This window comes from Dromaius novaehollandiae, chromosome Z (assembly GCF_036370855.1).
Source record: "Dromaius novaehollandiae isolate bDroNov1 chromosome Z, bDroNov1.hap1, whole genome shotgun sequence".
Classification (NCBI taxonomy): Eukaryota; Metazoa; Chordata; class Aves; order Casuariiformes; family Dromaiidae; genus Dromaius; species Dromaius novaehollandiae.
The window spans coordinates 81918675-81941041 of NC_088132.1; the positions used below are offsets into that span (position 1 = coordinate 81918675).

The 22367-nt window shown below is 45.6% G+C and overlaps 1 protein-coding gene across 10 annotated transcripts in view; it reads left to right on the forward strand.

The window, feature by feature from the left end:
- LOC135325130 (CBP80/20-dependent translation initiation factor-like) overlaps nucleotides 1–22367 on the forward strand; it is a 201430-nt gene that overhangs the window by 57829 nt on the left and 121234 nt on the right. For 8 of the 10 annotated variants that reach the window (XM_064502747.1, XM_064502749.1, XM_064502748.1 and 5 more), the window contains 4 exons: nucleotides 9975–10097; nucleotides 15646–15719; nucleotides 16677–16781; nucleotides 19937–20012. In XM_064502747.1, coding sequence (XP_064358817.1) covers nucleotides 9975–10097; nucleotides 15646–15719; nucleotides 16677–16781; nucleotides 19937–20012 — 378 coding nt within the window. The remainder of the gene's footprint in view (nucleotides 1–9974; nucleotides 10098–15645; nucleotides 15720–16676; nucleotides 16782–19936; nucleotides 20013–22367) is intronic. The other 2 variants (XM_064502751.1, XM_064502752.1) reach the window with 1 other exon arrangement.

The following is a 22367-nucleotide window of genomic DNA, read 5'->3' on the forward strand; positions in this document are numbered from 1 at the left end:
TGGCAGGCAGAGACAGCAGCTTTCCACAATTTGGGCCGTTTTCCCTGCTCAGATAGCTGTTCTTGTTCTTGCCTGGGCTAGCTGGAGATAGCCTCAGGTTACTAATTAGACCACTCTGATCTACAGTCTGCACATCACAGAAAATGTATTTTAGAGAGTTTTTAGAGGGTGCTTTTCAGTCTTTATTTGTAATGTGTTATATTCCCTCTCCCTTGTTTGCAGGAGCAGACTGTGTTGATCTCAAGAGTTCAAATGTACAGACCATAGTAAGAGAGCAAAGTCTCATGATTTATAATAATTAGGGGTGAGGAAGAGTGAGGAGAAGCGCCTGACTTGAGTAGTTTGATGGTTTGGGATTGCCAAAGTTGGTTATTTTAAAACTTTTTCTCTTGGGATGAGAAGAAAATGGTGTATGTTGTTAAAGAAAGCCCTGTCCTCTTGGACCAGAATATCTGATGCTGGAAACAGAAGGTCAAATAAGTATTTTACTTTTCAATTTGTCCCTAATCCAAAAATAGCTTCTGGGAAATGAGGGGGAACTGGAGATGCAGAAGAATGATGATCCTATTTTTGTGGCACACAGACTTATAAAATAAAATGAAATTGGAAGCAAATCATGAACTCGGTGTTAAAGAAGGTCCGGCCTGCCTTCCAGCTCAGCAGAGGACATCCTGTAATGCACGTCTTAGGTCCTAAACTGGTTTGCCTCTACAGCGGCTGTCCCACACACTTAGGCTACATCTGTGCTGATAAGTTAAATGTGTTTAGGACTCTTCCTTGATAACTGACACAGGACAGCACTCACGTATGTTATTAAATGCTCCTAGCATCCAGAATAGGGTGAGCACATGCAAACTGCCTTTTGAGAGCAGTGCCTCACCTCTGCTCGTTCTCCACTGTGGCTGAGCATTGACCAGGACTTGCTGGCCTGGGCCAAAAACATCCCAGGGACAGTCCTAAAGAGATAACAGTGTAAGATGCTGAATTTTTGGTGCTTGGGAAAACTGCCTGTGCTGTTCGGTAGCATGGACAGAGCCCTCGAGTGCTTTGCAGGGATTGTGTGCTGTTGTGACTGCGTGGCACGTCCTGCCTAAAGGATATCTGAAAATACACCCAAGCCTGCCTGATAATGTAAGCATGAGAAGTTCCCACATCTCCACAAAATCAAAATTAATCTTGCATAAAATCTTATCCCCAATGTCTCCATCACTCAAGGAAATACAGTGCTGTGCTAATGTGTCAAAACGCTTCCTCACGGGAGGTGTTTCCCACTGTGTGAGCTCAGACTGTAGGCGGAGAACATCTGGCCTGCCTGCATCTGTGAGACATAGTCTGAGGGAGTCTTCTTCGGGTGGGGTGCAATAAGAGCAGATCCAGTTATAACGTTCAGGTCCCCTCACTTACGTGTGTTACATTGCCAAAGCGGTGGTATTAGTATGACCATTGTCCAGGTTGTCCTGAAGCAGCTTCAGGATGGGGTGATGGGCGAAGGCTGTCTCTGTTGGGGAGCAGCAGGTTGCAATGTGCAGGGAGACTTAACTCTACAGAAAGCACAAAAAAGCCAAGTCAGGATCAGTTCATGTTTCTCACGTCACAGAAGAAAGTTGGTGGGTTCTGGGGAGGGAAGACAGGTGGTACAGATTGCTGTTCAGATTTTGTCTGTCCCACAATGAAATGTCTCGGCAGTAAAATCTGGGCAGCTACCACAGAGCAAGCAGCCGTGCTTCGGATGTCTTCCTCCACGTAACACAGTCCTGTCCTTTGCAGTGCTCTACAGTACTCTTCTGTGCTTTACAGGGCTGTAATATTATATGTTATAGACAGTATAATTAAATACTGTAATATAGTAATACTTAATAACATTATTTTCCTAGTATTGTAGGTTCTAACATGATAAGTGAGAGAGATGACAAATGATAGCTTTCTCTCGCAACCTCTATTTGATCATACAGCACAGAGATTTTCATCACAGACATCAGTGCCGGTTGACTGCCTTGGGTCAAATGCGTGGAAATTTTCTGTAACGGATGCTACAGAGGCAGACAGGATCTCTGTCTCATGTAGTGCTACCCTGAGCAGCTAAAGTCAGGCTGAGACTCCCGTTACCAACAGTGCCATAGCATAAACTCAAGTCCACAGCGAAGTCTTCTGCTTACCGGCTTAAATCCACTAACATCAGCGGGCAGAGTAATGCCACCAAGTGTGATTTTTCTAGTATAGATTCGGCCTCTGAGACTTCCAGTTTTCCACCAGATTTGGTCAAGACTGGCCACCAAGTTTAGGAGTTGTTGGAACAAGCAGGTGCTAACAGACGGTGCAGTTGCCTCCTTTTCCTATCTGAAAGGAAAAGAGAAAATAAAAGACGAGGAGATACTTTGAGGCTCTGATGGTGAACATAGGTTGGTCTAGCCCTGCCTTACAGTGGAAGAAAGTGGATCTTTGTAAAGTGAGGTGACTTGCCCACAATCAAACAGCAGCTCTGAAAACCAGAGTTGCTGCTTACTGGTTTTCTGTCTGTGTCTAACCTCTATGTAGTGTATGTTGCCCTGTTAAATTATGGTCTGAGAGGACTGTGGAGAAAGAAATCAAATTATTTAGCTAAGATTTAATTTTTTCAGGCACTCCTGTTTGGGATACACCTCGTTAAGGAGCACAACCCATTAAGAAGGAACAACCCTGTATTGTTTGGTGATTGGTTTATACTCTTCATAACTACCTTTACAGAAGCCAAATAAGAAAGAAGAGTCTTAAACACAGAAGGCAAGAAATGTTTTCCTGCATGTTCTCCAGACAGCAGCTTAGAATCAGGGCTGCAGAGGTCTGGAGTGGTGCACTAGCATCTGATTTTGGCAAATCTGTGTCATCCTCAGAAATTTCCCTGGCTGTGGTTATTAGTATTCACACATCTCCTTCCCAGCAGAATGAGAACCTGCATATGGGAAATCATCTTCCCCCTCATTTGAGATACCCCACTTTGCAGAAGGGAAAGAACATACCTGCAGCAGCAGCATGTACACACATGGGGAGATGGAGAAAACGCTAGCTTTTCTGCTTGAAGCTGTGGTAGAATTTGCACTCTGAGGGTAGAACTGCCCTCATGAATAACTGTGGCCCATGGCAGCTTTACTTTTCTAGAAAATGTCCTTAGATTTCTGCTGACTGGTCAGTCAGAAGCCCTAGGATCCGTCACAGTGTCTAGTTTTCTGCACATGAATGTTCATCTGGGGCACGAATATATCAAAAGAGTGTACTGTGGAAAGGTCACCATGATCTTCATTGGTCTTATGCTCTTTCCCTACACATCTGCTACTGACTGCTGGTAGAAATAGGCTAGATGGACCTTTGGTCTGTCCTAGCTTGGCTTTTCTTATGTTCTTATGACATTTTTCCTGGTACACTTGCAGTTACTGAGATTCGTTCTACTCTTCATCCACGATTGCTTTAAGGGTGATCTGTGCTGTCCAAAACAGGCACATCTGTGCCTGCCGTGGTGTTGTGTAAGTGATACACAGAGAATAGTGAGTAGGGAGGATAGTAGTGTAGAAGATGACTGGTGGATCACAGGCTCAGTGTCTCCATCCAGCAATGTGTTACTCCTGCTCCAAAGCCTTGCTCTGTGCTCATTTCAGGCTGTCAATGTACTAGTGTGGGCTGGAAGTAGGTTTGGCAGCAGCTTGCAAAGAAAGGAGTCGATTTTGGAAGGGGCTGGAATGAGTGTGGAAGTAACTCGTGGCTTTTAATTGTGTCTGTCTGCACCATGCTGCCCTTGGCTGGTGGTAGATGCTATGGGGGACTTTGCTCTCAAGGCACTCAGCCTTCTGCCCTTTCTGAACATCGAATTATTTACTTATCTTTTGAAGAAATGTTGTTGTCTCAGACTGCTTCAGGCATGGAAGCTTTCGGGGGGGGGGTTCTGTGAGATGTATGTAGCTTTAAAGCTGCTCCTCCTTGTCCTGCTTAGGTGCTTTAAAGGCAGGGAGTGAAATGAGTTGGGACTAAGTCCAGCCATGTGGCTTCTCATCATGTTTTAGAGATATGCCAAACGAACTGAAGTAGGTGCTTGTCCAGCTTTATTCCCTTTCTGTCCCAGCACGAGTGACCTCCCTGCAGTCACCCGTCAGCCTCCCTGTTGGAGAGTCTGCACCGTCGCAAGCCTGGTTTTCCTGCAGGTTGTGGTTTCAGGTGCACACTGTCTTAACCTGCGCCAAGAACAGTCCAGAACCGTATTAGTTATCTTGATTTGTAGGTAGGTAGTGTACCAACTAGGCTGTTGGGCCCACCTAAGTTGTTTTAACCATATAATGAAAGTATTGGGTCTTCCTTCAAAGAAAAACCCACTGCAGAATAAAATCCCACCCACCCCCCAAAAACTGGGGCGTTAACATTTGTAAATAACGACAGGGTTAGTGCCATCCGTGCTGGGTGTCTCAAGGGCACAATTTGGCCTGTATAAGATATCTAGCAGCAGCTGTGATGCAAAAGCTAACACCAACAACAGTGTAGCTATGTCAAACCAGCACCAGAAGACGATCTGTAGCACGGCCTTTCCCACCTCCAGAATAAGCTGTTGCCTTATTCGCCTGCCTGTTGGCCGGGAAGAGCAAGAATAAAATGAATTTTGCAGTAAGTGTTCATGAATATGATGCCTGAAAACCACAAATTTCCAAACTATAGAGTTCTCATTAGAAATGTCCTGGCTTTTGATCCCCCCCATGCAAACTCGGTGTTTCTTGGGGCAGTCTGAGCAGTAACACCGTTGTATTATTTTATGAGAGGAGTTGTTCAGACAGACAGTAAACAAAGCAGTTAGGGCTTTGCAGGTCAAAATGAACATCTTTAACCTGGTGATCAGGTGCAGGCTGAGTAGACCACAAAACACTGGACTAATGTAGTTGTACACGGTTTACTGCGCCGAGTTGCAGGCAGCTGCACATCTATTGTAGCTGTAGTTTCTGGATTGGTTTCAGGAGCTGGTGGCTGGATGAGGGGACCGGTGGAATAAGGTAGCTCTAAAACCAGTTGTAGTAGAGGCTGAACCAAAACGAAGAGGGCTAAGAGGAGGTTTTCTTTGCAGCAGAGGAAGCATAGCCGTAATTGTGTGCATCTACGGACGTGGGCATGAGACAGTTGATAGCTAAAGGCTGTATCTTTAGTTAGCCAATAATATATTTGGGGAAAGTGAGCATGATTTCAGGCATGTGGGGTCTCCTGCAGATTTTGTTTGTCAAGAGCTTGCCTCCTTTTCCCATTTGAACTAATTGGTGTAGGAAAAGATATTTTTATAGTTCATCCAGAGACACAGAAATGTGAGTTCCTTCCCTTCCTCGAAGACCTCTGTCTACACCCCATGCTGTGGGAGGTGGTGGGATGGGCTCCAGGCTGGGTGCTGAAAAGGAGCTCTGGTTTACAAAATCCTCACAGTTTTTTTGTAAAAGCTGGCAGAATGCATTAGTATTTTTCTGAGAAAAGGTGGAGGGAGGAAGGAGGTAAATAGGAAAAATATCTTCGTGCCTTATGCTGAGTTTGCCTCACATCCAGACGTGCCTGTATGGGAGAGATGCCGTGAGTGCACTTGTATTAGACGTCAGAGCATCAAGAAGCCCTCAACCTTGAGACGTAAATCCTTAAAAAACTGAATTGTTTTTTTCAGCACTCTGCTTAACTGCTTGTCCTTTTGTATGTGGCTGGTTCTTCTGCATGAAATTTTTATAGTGGGTGGGTTTTCTATAGGGTTTTTTTTATTGCTTTATGTAATGTATTGAGAATAAAGAAGCTGGGAGCTTGTCGCTAGTAAAATGTTTTGGGTAAATCTTACTTCTTTTTCTTAAAAGATGTCCTCTCAATTGTTTATTATCTGTGGGGAAAAATTGGAAGAACAGCTGTTCTTGGATAGATCTAGAAGAGCAGGGGGGTTTTGAAAGAAATACTTGGAGTCTGGTGTCAAAATTTTGCATAACTGGAAGCCTTAGCGGGAAGTGGGTGCATGAAAATTTCTGCTGTGGAGAGACCTAAGAAAGGACTCTTTGCCTGATAGCTACCTTCTCCAGTTTTAACGGGATTAAGGCTCAAGGCTTGGAAGCCATTTCTGGGCATCCAAGGGAGCATGAAGGTTTGTGTCGTTGCTCTGCGGGCAGGACAGCCAGAATCCTTTGGAGGGCTCCCCGTAGCTTGTTTTGGGAAGCCCCTTGCAAGTGCTACGATGGGTCAGTCGTTAATGCTGGGGGCTCTTGTGTCCTGAGGAGTCTCTAGCGTTCCTTTCTCTTTCCTTTTTCTCTGGCCTATCTCAAGCTGGATATTAAATGCAGGGATTTTTGCATGCAGTTGAGTGTGACTAGGAGTTCAGCGTTGTCTCCAGGCTGCTTGAGGCTGGTGGCAGTGCTCTGCTTGGCCTACACTTTTCCCAGCACAGCAGACGTTGTGCTTACCTTCAGTCAGGGCAACCACGTAGGCGGTCACTGTGTTTCCATTTCTGAACATCTGGGGAAATCATCCGCTTTTTCTATGAATGGGATTTTCAAACCGGTGCTGAAGCAGCAGAAAGAATTAACTCTTGGGCTGGGAAAGGAAAGAGGCTTAATTAGTTCACGCTGCAAAGAGCTGTGAAGATGAAAATTGTGATGTAAGTGGAACATGTTATTATTGTTAATTAAAATGCAAATGTTAGATTTGACAACTAGTTTCTAAAGGAGGGCGGTTGGAAGCATTAATGTGCACAAGCCTCGCGATTCCCAAGGGGTTGCAGAGCTGGCCGAAAGGATTTGCATGGATGAAAGCAGACGTTTTATATCGCTCTCTCGAGGGGCCACGTTCCCCTCCGAGGCCCAGTGTGTGGCTTAGAGGTGCCCTCCTGGTAGAGAGGGTAGATTTAGAAAGGTAGCTGGAGCCCAGGTAAGAGATGGGAACAAGAGTTCAGGGTTGTTTTGGGTATTGGAAGAGACTGGAAGAGTCTTGGTCTTTTGTGGAGCACCTCAACAGAGAGCGGTGGGACTGGGATATGGGGGGAATGGGCTGGTGTGAGGCAAGGACAAGGAACAGAGAACTTCTTGCTATTACAACCATTTTTTTTAGCTACTTTCAGAGCTGCAGATGAATCAGATCTGTTTCTTCACTTTGCTGGCTTAATTTAACAAAAATATCGTGGGAGGCTTGTAGGTAATCTTGCCGTTGGCTGGAGGTGTGAGAGCCGGGGAACCTGTGATTAATGTTAAGCCCAGACTGGTGTAGGGCTTCTTTGAGGTTTTTTTGGTGGTAGTAGTGATGCTGGTGGAAGTTGGTTTTTTGTGTTTTGTTTTTTTTAATTTAATTACTATTTTGAAGGAATTTTTAAAAACATAAATATTAGGAGAGAGTGAAAAGGATAGAAAACACCAAAGAAAAGGAATAAAAGAATGAAAAGGCCCACGGGCCATGAATTAGAGCCAGAAGACAAACAGATTTAGTAAAAGTAGTATTGGTGATTTTTTATCTCACTGGATCACGACATTTGCACTGTCTTGTCTCAGTGAGTTCAAGGGTTGCCGTATGGTGGACCTAATCCCCCCCTTTCTCACGATGTGATTTTGGCCAGCCACGTCTCTGGCATTTGCACAGGTACGTGCTAAGTTGCAGCCCAGGCAGTGTGATTCAGGGTGAAGGGATTTAGCCTGGCAGGAGTCTCCTGCATCATCTCCCTGAATCCCTACGGCGGTCTGCAGGCCACCGTGAGCAAAAGTTGTGCTTATAAATATAACCAACTCTGAAACCGTCGGGAGCTGCTGTATGTGTGAGGCTCGGCAACGTGCTCTAGGTGACCCTGCTTGAGCAGGGGGGTTGGAGTAGATGATCTCCAGAGGTCCCTTCCCACCTCAACCCTTCTGTGATTCTGTGGTACCTGAGGAGCATGGAGAAGAAACTCAAGGTGTGAGTCTCAAATTCAGCATTTGACTTAACCAGTCTGTCTTTGTGGTGCCTCCTGAGGGGTATTGTGTCCTTGATTTATTGTTTTTTGTCTCGCTCTGCAAATCGACCAACATTTAAATGGCGATGATGGGGTTTCCTGTTTGAAAATGTAAGGAGCATTTGGAGCAGAAACATGTTTTAAAATGAGTGGGGGTTTTTTTCTCTCTAAATACTCCAAGAAATCCTCTGTGTAGTTCTTGGCTTTCCAAATACATCCCCAAATGTTTTCTCAGAAGTGTCAGAAGTACAACTCTGGGTGCATTTGATTCTGTCTTTTTAGAGGTGGTTTGAAAAGCTCCCAGATCAGCTCTGTAGCCCATGTATTGCACCTACCCATTGCTGACATAGATGGACAGGATACTCTTTTCTGCAGCCTTGGCATGTAGGATACAGTAAATTCATCACTGATATTTCGAACAGCTAAGTGGTGAAGAGTCTTTTCTCTCCTTTTCAGTCTGTGCTCGTGTCTTTCCCACATCAAATGAAATTGTTTTCACTTCTCCGGATGGATGCCTGCAAGACATGCTGTTCCCCAGCGTGTCCCAAGATGCCACCTCCCTGTGTCTCCCAGCTGGCACCAATCCATTATTTTCCTCCATGCCAGTTTAACAATTCCCTTAACTTTGTGTCGCTTGCTATTTTTCGGCCGTTGGGAGACTTAGATTGCACTGTGGCAAGGGGGAAGAAGAGCCATTGCTGTAATATCTCTTGGGAATAGCCACAACCCCTCATATTTCACCTATGCACAACTGTAAAGACCACTTAACCTCCTCCTCCTTCAGAGTCAGTGCTGATTTGGGGCTATGGCAATCACAACATATATGAGCTTGCTTGAGGCTTGCTAGTTTTGAGCACGGAGAACTCAGTACTGATGTATTTTGCCTCCAGTCCCTGGTGCTGGGTAAATACTCGTGTTTCATGTGCACTATGGTGCACGCTTCCGTGGCTGGACCACTGCATAACGTGGCCTTCGATAGCTTAGATAGAGTCAGCTGGTGCATGTCTTTACTGCACTGCACTTGCTGTGCAGACCACAGGGAAGATGCACTAATGTGGTCTCACTTACGCAAAGTGCCGCTTAATTAAGTAAATAAAAATTGATGCAATCTCTGGGCATGAGCTGGGAAAGTCGGGTTAGGATAAGCTGCGAAACTCAAGCTTTGCAAACATGTAATTATGGTCAGCTCTTACACCAGTCCTTAACTACATACTCGCCTTTTCATTTTCCGAGTTTCCAGAATACGTGAAAGAGTTGAATATTCTGTGCTTTGCGATTTCTGCTTTCTGAAATCGTCTCAGGTCACTTCAAAGCTCTATCCCGAGCCTCTGAGCAAAGCTTTTGAAGCGCTGACCCTGGCAAAACCCACCTCCCTCCCCGGCCGCCGCGTGGGCGGTTTGGATAAATACGTCTGGTGGAATCCGTGATTCTGGTTTCCTGATGACTCCTCTCGCCCTGCGGGCGCCTGACTGAACAAGAAACCTGCCGGTGCTCTGACAGGGTAACACGTGTTACGAGAAGAAAGGCAGAACGTGAGGGACGACTCTTTGATAGGCTAAAATAGTTACTCGTTTGATGCTTTTGGCTGGTGAAGTCCCAATATATCCAGGTGTATGAACAGCTGGAGTCCAGCTGTGGTCTGAGCACAGAGGGAAAAACTGACTGAGGAGTTGATTTAGGTTTTGGGGGGGATTAGGGATATAGGCAGTTTTTGAAGATGTGGGGTTGCTGAATGTGCATAATTAATCCTTGTGAACGTAAAGGAGGTAAGTATTATTTCCCCCTTATATAGACTGGTAAACCAAAGCACGAGAGCCAAATCTTGTCTTCCCTTAAGCCTCCCACAATGTCATCCCTTGGCAGTCGGTAAATGTGAGAAAATTTGACCTCGAGATGTTGAAGGACTCAACGGTCCCCTTTGGGCCAGGAGGCTCCGCCGGCACTTGTCCGGGAGCCACAGCTCTCCTGGCCCACGGGGCTGGTGTGGGGCCGGGGCCGCGCGCGCACACGACTAAAGCCAGCTGTTTGTCGTTTCCAGGAAGAGTGGGATCGCAGCAGCAGTGGCAGTTCAGGATCCCGGCCTAGCTCGGGCTCCAGGCGTGGGTCTGGCTCCAGGTCTGGCAGCCGCGGGAGAAGCAGCCAGTTCAGTCGCTCGACCAAGGTATATCTGGTAGTGACGGCGGGGCGAGCTGGCGGAAGAGTGCTGGAGTCGTGTCCTTTGCTTGCTGTTCATCGGAGGCGTCCTCTTAAGAACGTGACTTGTGTGCGACTGTGTCTACGTGTAGGGCGTGAGTGCGTGTGAACCACGAGCTGGGCCTAAGGGGGCTGCTGAATTCGCGCATCACCCGTGACTTGGATGCGCAAGTCTGCTCAGGTGTATCACATGCTTTAATATTGGGACAGAAGTCCCTAGCTAATTAGCTTAGTGCAGAGGAAATTCGTATTTTTTTTCTTGAAATCTCGGAGTACTTTAATTTGGGGGAATTAAGAGATGTCTTTAATGAAGACTTGCTGAAAAATAATAATTAGAAGCTGATATATGGGACTAGTGAAGATAAGTGGACACCACAGACACAGTGTTGAATTATGCCCTTGAAGCCAGCTGCTTTCCATGGGAGCTGTTGGTGAGACTGGGCGGGGAATTGCTTTCCTGCCCTGAAAAAGGGAATTTGAGAATTGGCTTTTGATCTGTTTTGAGGTCAGTTCCCTGCTTGAACTCAGACCGGGGGCCTTTTCCGTGTCCCCTGCCAAAACTGCTGAATTTTTCTCATGGAAACTTTCCATTTTGATGAGTTGGCATTTTTCAACCCAAAAGAACCCCTTAAATCAGAGCCTTTTTAGGCAGCTCTGCCTGTGCGTGCTCTTTTCTATTTTCCGTTGAAGTGCAGCCAGGGGTCATCGGCCGTTGCGAAGGAGGTTAGGTGAGGGAGTCTTGGCAAACGTAGAATTTACACGCGCTGAAAAAGTAACACATCCCACAGCGTAATCCCTGCATTTACACCGTGGGCAGTGCTAAGACTCAGCTGACCCCTTGGTGTTATGTTATATTAATGCTAAGCTCAGTGATTAGACATGCTGCAGCAGTCATGCAATGAAGAGCATGATCTTGCATTTGCAGTGATTTGCTGGGGAATAGTAATGAGGAGCGGTAAGAGAAACTGGTGTTACATTGACCTGGGGTTTTGCAAAGCTGCTGCGTGCATGTAAATGCCTACTTGATGTGGGGAATTTGCTGAAGCTGCACGCATAAGTACAGAGTCCACGCGCTGGTGCCGTGGTCGTCTACCCCTATGTTTGTTTGTGCAATCACAGTGGTTGAGCAATGGTAAATGTAGATTTTATTCACCTGGATGTGTGCTCACAGGATCTGGAGGACTGAGGTTATGAAAATGCAATTAAAGCATATTGTGTGTAGGATCTGTTTTACTGAATCTCTGATCTTTCTGAGCGTTTAGGACATTCTCATCAATGTGTCTCTCAGTCACCATTCCTAGTGGCTGAATTAATTTTCAACAGTCCTAACCCCTTTTCAGTGAAAATTATTATCTAAGTCTGTGGGTTGGATCATTGGGAACTTCAAGTTAAAACTGATTACTATTATAATTACAGACCTGGGGGAACTGAGAAGAAGCAACTTCTTTTCTTAAATATATGCTGCTTCCCCCCCCCCACCCCGGACTTGAGAATTGGCTTTTTTTGCAAGTATTATTACTAAGTGTCAGTACCATACTGAGAGCTTTCTAGTTAGTACCCTGTACCTGGTGTAGAGCTGCTGCTCTGAAGAGCCGGTGCTGCCCCGCTTTCTCTTCAGCTCCCGTTGCAGCAAGTGTGCTCCATGCCCTTTGAACTGAGACAGAAGCATCTTATGGAGACCGGTCATTTAAGACTGAGAAAACATTTGTCTTGAAATGACCATAGTGACTCACAACTTAATGACAGATTGCATTATCGTTTGGCCCAGATGCCTTTTTTACGGAGTGAAACTAGTATTTTGAATGTCTCCCAGAGGTAACAGGGATGGTCTAGGAGAGCAGTTGAGTTGCAGTCCAGGTCAGGTGTGAGTAACCAACAGCAGTTAAAAGCTTAGACCCATCTTTTGAGCTCCTGTGGTCTCCATCTGGTTTGTAGAGATTATTCGGTACCACTTCCAGGGAACATCGCTGCGGTTTCCACGACTTGCTGGCCTCTGCAGGGAGAGCACGGCTGCACTGCTGCCGGGGCTGAATTGCTTCTGCTCACCTGGGTGGTTGGGTGATGAAGGTCAGATGTAGAGCTGTGGTAGAGGAAACACTGGGGAATTACAAGGGACCACTTGTACCGCCCCTGCTTATGCTGCGGATTAGGAGGTGTCAGTGCCCGAGGCTTTCAGGCCAGATTTGAACATATTTAAAGCAGGGCGTTGGAGGCTACTTGCTGCATGATTTGTTTGATGGCTTACAAATGGGCTCCTCAGAAGCCCTGCACCAAGCTGAACTTGGTCAACAATTTTATGACTCAACCCGTTTCATTAGGAACCCATTCCGATATTATCCGAAATCATGGCGGTTGAATACGTGTTGCTGGTTTGTCTCACCCTCATTGTAACTGGTTACATGGTCCTGCATTTTCTCCCTCAGTCCAAATACTTTCCTCTTGGGAAACCCTGCTGTAGGTAGCTCATTGACAGGTACTTAAAATACACCCTGTCCATAGGAAGGCCCTGTGCAGAGAAGTGTTTCTGTCTGCAGGAAGAGGTAGTTCTTCTTTGGGTGATAACTACAAAGACCAGCACATCTGTATTTTCATTACACTGCATGTGAATGCCTCCAAGTATTTAGAAAAGGAATTTCTCTCCTTGGTGAGAGAAATTTTATTTACGTTTGCCTAAAATAAATAACTGCTTCCGTAACTAATCACGAGAGGTTAACATGTCTCTGGTAGTTTGTTTCTGTGCAGAGATATGTTGAGCTGCAGATCCCAGGCAGTTAAAATCATAATCCATCGACCCCTTGTAGGAGAAAAAAATACAAAAAAGGGAGCAATGCAACTGTGTTTTGAACAGCAGTTGCCTAAATTGTTTGTTGTCCTGGGAATAGCTTTGAAATCTGGCCATCTGTATTATGTACTGGAGAGGCACATCCTTCTCTTTGGAAAAACCTTGCTCAATTCATGTGCAAATTGTGATCTGGGACTTCACTAAGAAATGGCCACGTTTTGATGAGTTTTTAGTGTCTCGGTTATTAATATTTAAAATTGGTAGTCTCTCAGGAAAGCTATATGTGGACTTAAGCAACGCTGTTTCATACTAATCTTTGCTGATAACTGTTATCAGCATGGAAGCGTATCATGATTTTATGTACATCTGAACTCAGCAAATGTACCTTATACATTAGAAACAGCAGCTTTCAGGACAGCCAGCGGCAATAGTACAGTAGATTAATGCTTGTAATCGCTTAGATGATCTTCAAAGAGATGAGCCGTCACATAGCAGTTCATGACAGTAAAATGCAGCCCCTTGGGCCCACACTGCTAAGGCATTGCATGTGCAAGTAGATAGACCTGCTTTTTTTGGTAGTGCCCATGGCTGAAAACAGCCTAAAGTTGCTTTTGCAGAGCATCTTGCTGTGTGGCCCTGGACTGGTGAAGGCTCTACACAGTCAGCGCACAGAGAAATGACCCTCCGAAATTACAGCATACGTAAGCCTCATTCTCCTACACTCGTTTCTCCATGATGGGACCATTTGAGCTGAAATGTTTAAAAAAATCTGCAGAAGTAGTACAGGATATAAGAGTCCAAGGCCAAGCTATGGGCAGCTGGAACAGGGTCATGGTATTCCTTATTCCTAGTGCGTTTATGTGTCCATCCCATATAGGTCTGAGTAAGGTGTGATTTCTTAAATGATCCTGGCAAAATCTAGTACGCTTAACCTCTTTGCCTCTTCTGCTTGCAAAGGGTGGAAGTGGCAGGATGTTTTTTGTGGAGTGGTATGGGTAGGCTGCTGGTTGTAAAGGGGCTGTGAAGCAGGAGAAGCAGAGGAAGGTGTTGACAAACCCGAAGAAGAGCATCTAAAGTTAATTTTGAAAGAAGCAGGTGCCTCACAAAATTTGTGCTAATTCAAGGTGTATGCAGTTTATTGGAGGCTTCTCACAATCCCAGTCTGATTATGCCGTAGTGCCGTTGTTGTTTCTACAGGGAAGGAGCCATCTCATTAGTGTGTACCAGAATATCCACATGCAAGACAGAGCAATTAACACTGTACTGTTGAGTGCAGCCTTGGACCTTCAACCAGAGAGGCAGCAAGAGCTGGTCAAGACCACCCTTCTGTGAAGACCCCAGAACCCAATCCAACACTCCCCTCAGTCCTACATGTGTTTCTTGGGGTGAAAAGGAGTTGAGCTTGACCTCCTTTCCTTAAAACACTGAGATTTCCCTATCTGCTGGCAGTGCAAGAGGTTCTGGCAGTTTATGTTGCAGAAATGGCACATGCCGGCTTGTAAGGCCCAGGGCTCTCACGTCCTCCGCGTTTTGGTCGGATGCTGCTGGAGGTGCTGCTGTCTGACAGTTAAGGCTGTCAACAGCATGCAAGATGCATGCAGTGGAAGCGGCTTTGCAGGACAGAGGGTGATTTTTTTGTCTTTGAGGCAGAAGTGTTCCTGAAAAGGCCCTCGCAAGATGCGTTTCAGTGGGGAGGTGGGATGCAGGTTGCACGCCAATCTCAGGCCAAGCAGAAAGCATGAGACAATACAACACAGTATTAATTCCAGTTATCTCAACACTTCCTATAAAAGGCTAATGCCTTTGGGCAAGAGAGAAAAAAACGTATTGGCAAGCTCAGCACGATCCTTTCAATGTTTTGTGTAGCAGCTTTCTAGCAATGACTCTTACAATCTTAAAGCCTACAGCCGTGGTGGCATTAGTTGACACACTGCTATATCCCACAGTGAGATTTCGTTTGAGCAACAAGAAGTCGTGCTACCGGGGCTCTTTGCAAAACTAATTAGCATGACGGTAAGCTCTAGAGGGGTTCAGAGGTTCCTCGGGCAGCTCTGCTGCGTGCGTCACTGGTCTTCTGTACCCTCGTAGGTGAGAACCAGCTCTGTGGTTTGTTCAGGTTGGGTGTCTTCACGGCCGGATGTCAAACCTGCCCAGCTGTGGGTCTTGTAGGCCTCGTGCCCCAACGTTGGCTGTGGAAGGTGGGGTGGAAGGATGGTGCCTGAGTCAGAATGGAAACTCTACGTCGTCTACTCTATGTTGTCCACAGCTGTGTGTCCGTAAGGCTGAAACTGTGTGTTGCTCCTTGCTTCCAAAACACCCTGTTTTAGTGCGTGAGGGGACTCTGGGTTGCCGGGAGGGTGGCCTAGCATCTTGCTATCGTTATGCACCTAAGACTAGTTCTTATCTGCCACATCGCAGCATGCAGCCACCCGACCACTCTTAATGTTGCTGTGGCCACGGGCGAGCCGACCTTTCAGCTCATGGGCTATGACCGTTCTAAAGAAAACTCATACGTTTGTGCTGCCTCCCTCCTCAAACACACAGTGAAAACAAGAAAGCCCAAAGAGCCTCTGAAGCCCCATGGGGATGATGGTGAGGCCCACACGCAAAGCTGTAGCGCTCGCCTGTCTCGCTGCGGGGCGAGCCTGGCTAGCGTGCAGGAGTGGAGCTGGGCTGGTGGCTGGAAAGAGCTTTGCACCTTCCTACAAGTAACTGCTTTTTCCCTTCTTTTTAGAATGGCAACAAAGAGGGCTCCCTTGACATGCTGGGCACAGATATCTGGGCAGCCAATACCTTCGACTCCTTCAGGTAAGCCGTTTAATAAATCTTTTAAACGAGATGGGCTGTGCCCTCTGTTAGCCTTTGCCTGCACGTTGTCCTGGAGGTGCTCGCACAGGGTGGCACTTGCGGCACAGGCCCACGTCACTGCTCTTCCTCCTCCTCGCCATTTAGCCCCTGGCACTAAGCACAGCTGACCTGCTTCAAGCATCGTATGTGCTAGGAGAGGCTGCTGAGTGCAGTCCAGATGTCTGAATAAGTTACTGATATGAATAATTGTAGCTGTCTGAGAGCCTGGATGGGCAAGAGTGAAGCAGCCCTGACCTACAGCTCCTGGATTTGGGGGATTTTTTTCTTCCATTAATTGGCAGTGTGCTCATGCGTTTTGCTTTGCAGCTGCTGAGAAGAGCTCTTCAGCTGCTGTTTCAGCGCTGGAAAAATGTGTGCTGCCGCGCTGAAGCAATGAGAGCTCAAATCAGGGAAATATGCTTTCCACCCAGTCGTGTGCATCTTCTTGCACCATGCTTCGAGCATGGTGGGAGTCTGCAGGGAGCCTGAAGGAGTTACGTTTCCCCTGGGATTTGCTCTGGGGCCTCACATGATGATGGACATGTTGCAGCAGGCAGCCCATAAGGGAGCAGAGCCTCAGCATTTCATGGACCAGACTAGTACCTGTTGCAAAAGCCGCTCGATTTAAAGAGCAAGAGTAGCTGTCAAGATATATAACTACATCATACATCTCCATTAAAAGTATGAGTTTAGAACAGGCAACAGGAGCTCAGCATCTCCAAAAATTTGAAGAAATGAAACATAACGCAGCAGTGTAAAGGTTGGAGGTCTGTGTCGTGTGCTCTGAAGCAGAGAGCAGTGTCTCCAAAAGCAGCAGCCTTCCTCCTCTGGAGGCTCAGATGTACCATCTGCTCCTCAGCCCAGCTGTATTTAATTAGTAGGGTGCTTTCTTTCTTTGTCTTTCTGTTTTTCTCTTAGTGGTGCGACGTGGGACTTGCAGCCTGAAAAACTAGACTTCACCCAATTTCACAGGAAGCTCCGAAACACCTCCAAACACCCGCTGCCTCACATAGACAGAGAAGGGTGAGTGTTGGGTGTGTATGGAGGGATCTCAGCCCCAGAAGTAATAGTGAGGTTGTTCTCTCCAGTAACATTGCCCTTATGGTGAGCATGCTGTCTTGGTGGCATGGCTCATACAGAGGACTTGGAAAAGAGGTGCTAGATCACATGTGGAATTTGGGAACTCCTGAATCAGAAATGGAAGTATCTGTTTTTTAACTCTACCATCCAGTTCTGGTCAGGAGCGGAACTGTTCACTGTATCTTGAATTGCTTGGTGGAGTTCAGTTTTAGGCCATGATGGGTCCAAGCTAAATTTCATAGGTTCAAGCATCTTTGAATACTGGGGGAAAGATCCTGGTTTAGTGCTGATCTTAGACAAAACTTTTGTAAGCGATGGGGCTTCTGTTGTTTCTCTCCAGCAAGACTTCAGCATCCAAATGATCTGTGTAGATCAAAGTGTTCCTTCCAGAATTTCACCCACTATCTCCTAGTCCTAAAACTGTGAAAACATTAAACAGTTCCTTTCTCTGGTTATTAAAACCTCTGGGGGCTTTTACATTATTGCCATTCCTCTTTGTTTGGTGCTTGTTCAAGCTATATATGCACACTCGCATTTCGTTTTGTGTCTTGGTGGTTCTTTTCTGGATTTCCCAGGTTTCACAGTCTCATTCTGGAATTGAGGTGCACTGAACCATCCTCGGTGTTCATGTGTCCATGTAGACTGAATGCTTCGCCCGTGTTGCTTAGAGAGTGGTCACAGTTTCTCTGCAGATTGTGCAAGTTGAGAGACAATCTTAGTTTGGCTCAGAAGGTCTCTCTTCCCTCTTCTTTTCATTGAGCCCTAGTGCTTAACACCCTGGCAGCGCTATTCTTCTGGATAGTTTCACCTGTTCTGTTATCCCAAGTTATGACACAAGGTTTCAACTCATGCTTGATGCAACTCCTAGAAGATCTCTAAAGAAAGATCGCTAAAGAAAGAATATAGTTATTCCACAACTACATTTTATCTAGGAAAATTTTTGCTGTTTTTTCTGAGTCATTTTTGTCTGTAGAGGAAGGAAAAATAAGGACAGGTATAAAATAGGGAGTTGAGAAAATTACAAGTGATTTTTTTTTTTTCAGTGCCACTGTATTATATGTAGTGATAGAAATCCTCTCTCAGAGTAATTTATCTGTTAGTGAGTTGCTTTTTCCGAAGTGCGGGCGATTGCTATACACTTATCTGGGCTCATTCCTCGTAGCGATCCTTCCCCAGCCCACGGTTCGGTGTCTGCTTTCTTAACTGTGCAGAAGACTCTGGTGCCAGGTAGCAAGAAGCAAAAGCACATAACTGTGTAAGGCTCTTCTGCACTCTAAACATTTACTGCAGGTAAATAAACCAGTTTTCAGAATACTTGGAACAACATGAGTAACTCTGAGTTTCTAGGTTAAACATGCCATCAGCCCAAACAGTGCATCTCTCAATGTGGTTAATACAAGTTATAAGTTACCCCAATTAGAATGGAAGAGACGGAGAGAAGATTTTTCTTTTTTCTTTTTAAGTTTGCTCTGTTGGACATCTATCAGCTTTCCACGCTGAATTCGTGCTGAATGAGCTTACTGAATCTCCGGAAAGGCTGCTAGTTAGGCATTTTCCCTTTTACTTGAGTGGGATTTTTTAACACATTAGCTGTGAAATGAAAAATTTAGTAGAAAACAGGGAGAGTTAATTTTAAAACCAAAATAAAGGAAGAGGGTATAACATGGGGAGGTACAGGGACATGTCCCTCGGTATTTAATAGGTGTGGCAGGCAGTGTTCAGTATGTTTTCCACACTGTAAGTGTCTATTGCTAGACCACCGACAAAAATGCTGAATAGCGTTGGCCTGCTACATGAGCCAAATGAGACTGCAATAGAAGCATGCCTATTAGAGGACAGTTGATGATTACTTTGGGGCGTTTGTCAGCTAGTCGGTTCGTTAAAGTTGCGTAGTATAGATATTTCTTAATCATTTGTGCAGCAGTCAGTGTAAATTATTTCTTTGCAGTAACCTTTGTAAATTGAAGTCACTATTTCAGCTATGATGGACACACCTGGTTTCCAGCTGAGTGATTAGGGTGTTAATTAAATTCCAGCCCTCTATTACTCTCGGTTGAGTCCCACATCACTTCTCCACGGTCTCACAAGGACTTCAGTCTGACTAGCTGAACTACAAATTCCTCCGTTCAGCTTACTAGTTTCCAAGTTTGATGCTTCAGAATATGGTGTTTTTCTGGATTTTCTTTTTAATCTGCCCAGAGATACATGACCTCCCCATTTACTGTGATTCCACCAAGGTCAGATGTTCTTGGCCTCCTGGACACTGGTTACCTTGGTCTGCTGGTCTCTGATTTGCTGTCTAGTATATCATATATAACATTATCTTGTCACTAAGTGACTGAAAAATACTTTATCGTTCTTGCGGGATAGAAATTGATTGCTCCGATTCTTTACAAATGCAGAAGGCGACATAAATTGACGATTTTTCCTTCTTCTGAATCATTAACAGGTTCTCTGCATTCAACTAGTAGCAGGCCCATAATATCTTCAGAATTTTTTTTTTCATTTTTTGACCTAATAAAAGCTTGCTAATTCTCCTGACAGCCGTGTATTCAGTCTGTTATGCTTGGTTTCTCTCAACAATTTTTTGTGTTTCAAAATTTATGCTTATATTTGTATTGATTGTTGTGTACTGCTTTTTGCCTGTTTGTGATTTAAATTTCTGCTTGCTTGCTGCCATCTTTCTCAGCAGGAGAAAAGGAGCTTTGGGGGAGTCTAGTAAATGGGAAGCAGTTCAGAATAAACACTTAGGGTTACATTTTTCTTCCCCATTCTTTTATCCGGATGGGAGGTGGCTTTTGTTTTGCTTGGTCTGGGAATTCACTCCCTTTGAATCACCTAACGTTAGTGCTCAAGACTGCCTTAGGTTTTCTCCCAGGAGATGCTACCAGGTCATAGTAAGAGCATTTTAATGCTCTGGCAACTGGGTAACTGTTGGTGCTGGTGGGTGGGGTTGGAAGCAGCGTTCATTTGGTAGGAAGGGCTTTGTGCCCACCTGGGAGCGTTTGGGAGATGTATTTGTTTCAAAGCACCTCTTTATTTTCATGAGGGTCCTCTGCAGGTTTCACATGCTTTTTTTTGTTCTCTTCCTGCCACAGGCTTGGCAAAGGGAAATATGAGGATGGTGACAGCATCAACTTGAACGACATAGAGAAAGTCCTTCCTGTGTGGCAGGTAGGTGTTGGAGATGTTGCTGGTCTGCGGTACTGCTCATACCCTAACAGCTCCCTTTGCTACCTTTCCTTACAAAACAGTACCTGGAGGCTGGGAAGCTGCTGGGCCAGGTGAGTGGGCTAAGCTGGCAGCGGTGGCCTGAGGGCAACAGGGACTTTTGCTGCCGTTCGGTGGCTAAGTCCTATGAAAATTTGGAGTCCACCACTACTTCCAGCTAAGAAAGTCTGGCTGAGATCCCAGAAGACTTACTCCATTGATTTCCCTGAGACTTAACTTCTTAAGCACCGTGGATAGCCCGAGCTATGGCCCTTTAGGCTTCATGAGAAGGAATCATGCTAGTGGCCTCAGCGAGCCTTCCTTCAAACCTGACCCCTAGGCAAGGGCAGTTAGTGTCGGCTTTGTTGTGAGGTGAAACATTTAGGACAATGCATTTATACATGGCTTTCATACTTACACACACATATATAAATATACATACATACATGCACACAGGGTTCATATTTTAGGAAAGGAGATTCTGAAATGCAGCAAGCGTCCTGCCAGCTCCAAAATAATTTGCTGTCAAGAAGGCATCAATGACTGTCGTCTTCAGTCAGTTTTGGTAGCTCTGGTTAAATGACCTTTGACACTCAGACGTTAGGGAACAGTAGGATGAGGCCTTCAAATAGTCCCGTTGAATAGGTCGGTTGGTCAGTGTTGTACAGCCTTTCTCTTTCCTGTGCCCCGATCCTGAAAGGAGCTGAGTACCCTGGATTATGCATGTTTCTGAAGGTGCTCAGTGTGCTCCTTGTTCAGGTCGCCTTTAGGTCCTAAGAACGACTCCTCTTTGCCTTCAGAGGGAAGGGCTGAGACCTTCCATGTACCATGGCAGCGTTTCAATATTCAGCACTGAACAAGAGCCCGCTGGGACTCTTGCTCATAGATCATGTGAGAAAAAGCCTTGCTCATCCTTCAAGTCATGTGATGATCCGTGTTACTATTTCTTTTGAGTGAACTAGCAATAAATACATAAAGTAGTGAAAAGAGTGGAAAAGTACTGCATGCAGCTGTTTTCTGCTTAGTCCCTTATGTGCTCAGCGTGTCTGGACTTTAGGTCAGAGGCAGAAAACGTCAGGGTGAGCTGTCAGTAAAGACCCCAGTAATTCTGCAAAATAACGTTATTTTCCCTGGGGAATGATTGAAAATGTTTTACATATGGAATTGAAGGGAGTTTCCAGACATACTGGGACTGCATTTTCAGGGTCATAGGCTGTGCCCAGTACCCAGTGCTGCATATTGCAAGGTTTATTCAAAATGCTGTTTGGTGACGAAGCCTGACCCTCTCCTTGTAAGGACTCTTGGCCCCGGGAGTGTAGGAGACAAGAATGCAGTCTGCAGAGGGAGAGCTAAGGCACAGCAGGGGTAAGTGCTTAATACTTGAGGTCACACGGGGTGAGCTGAATGCAGAAGTGCAGAATCTCAGGATGGTGTTTTCCCTTCAGGATGACGTTTTCCCTTAATTACGCAGGAGACCGCCTCTTACGGACAGGAGGCAAAAGGCAGGCAAGGAATAAGGACAGTGCGAATTGTGGCTCAGGGCAGTGGGGTACAGATCCATTCCCTCTCAGGAGAGGGACTCTGAATTCCCTCGCCGAGAAGGCAGGCTGCAACAAGCTTTTGCTCACAGCATCTTTCATTATTAGAAGAAACTATTAGAAAGAAAGATGATTAGAAGAACCTATTAGAAGTTTCTTTCAGAGAAGAAACTCTCATATTCTGTGCCAGGAGTTGACATTCTTCTTCTCCAGAGTTTAACTTCTTTCATAACTGACAACTATTAAGTAAGCCAGGTCTTCCTGCTCTAGTTATCCTCTCATGCTGTTGTGACACCAGATTAAGTTCATCGACTCCAATGAATTAATTCTGCTATATACCACTATAAAAAGACAATCTGTATCTGTCAGGTGGTTCTAGTTACCTCTCAAAGTTGTACAGTGTTATTTGCAGATCTTAATAGATAGTGCGGTGGCTCTAAGCCTTGCCTTGAAGACCTGGTGGAATTTACGTTTGGTTTGGTGTTGTGCTTGCACTTCTGGGCTGGTTAGTAAATGCTACCTTATTTCAGAGACTGGCTTGCCTAGGCATGTACAGTTGTAGTGCGTGTGGGAACTAAGAGCCACGTAGTTATTGTTAAGGATTTATCTCGTTCAGCGTTGACAAGTGAAATAATTCCTGACAGCTGGGTTAATCCTGACCTATCGTTGTTAACTGGATTTGAATGTAATCATGCGACGCCGACAGTGGCTGTGCTGCTGTTTGTCACTTTCTTGTTTTACGTGGCTCTTTGCAATACCGCTCGCGAGGGCATGAGGGCAC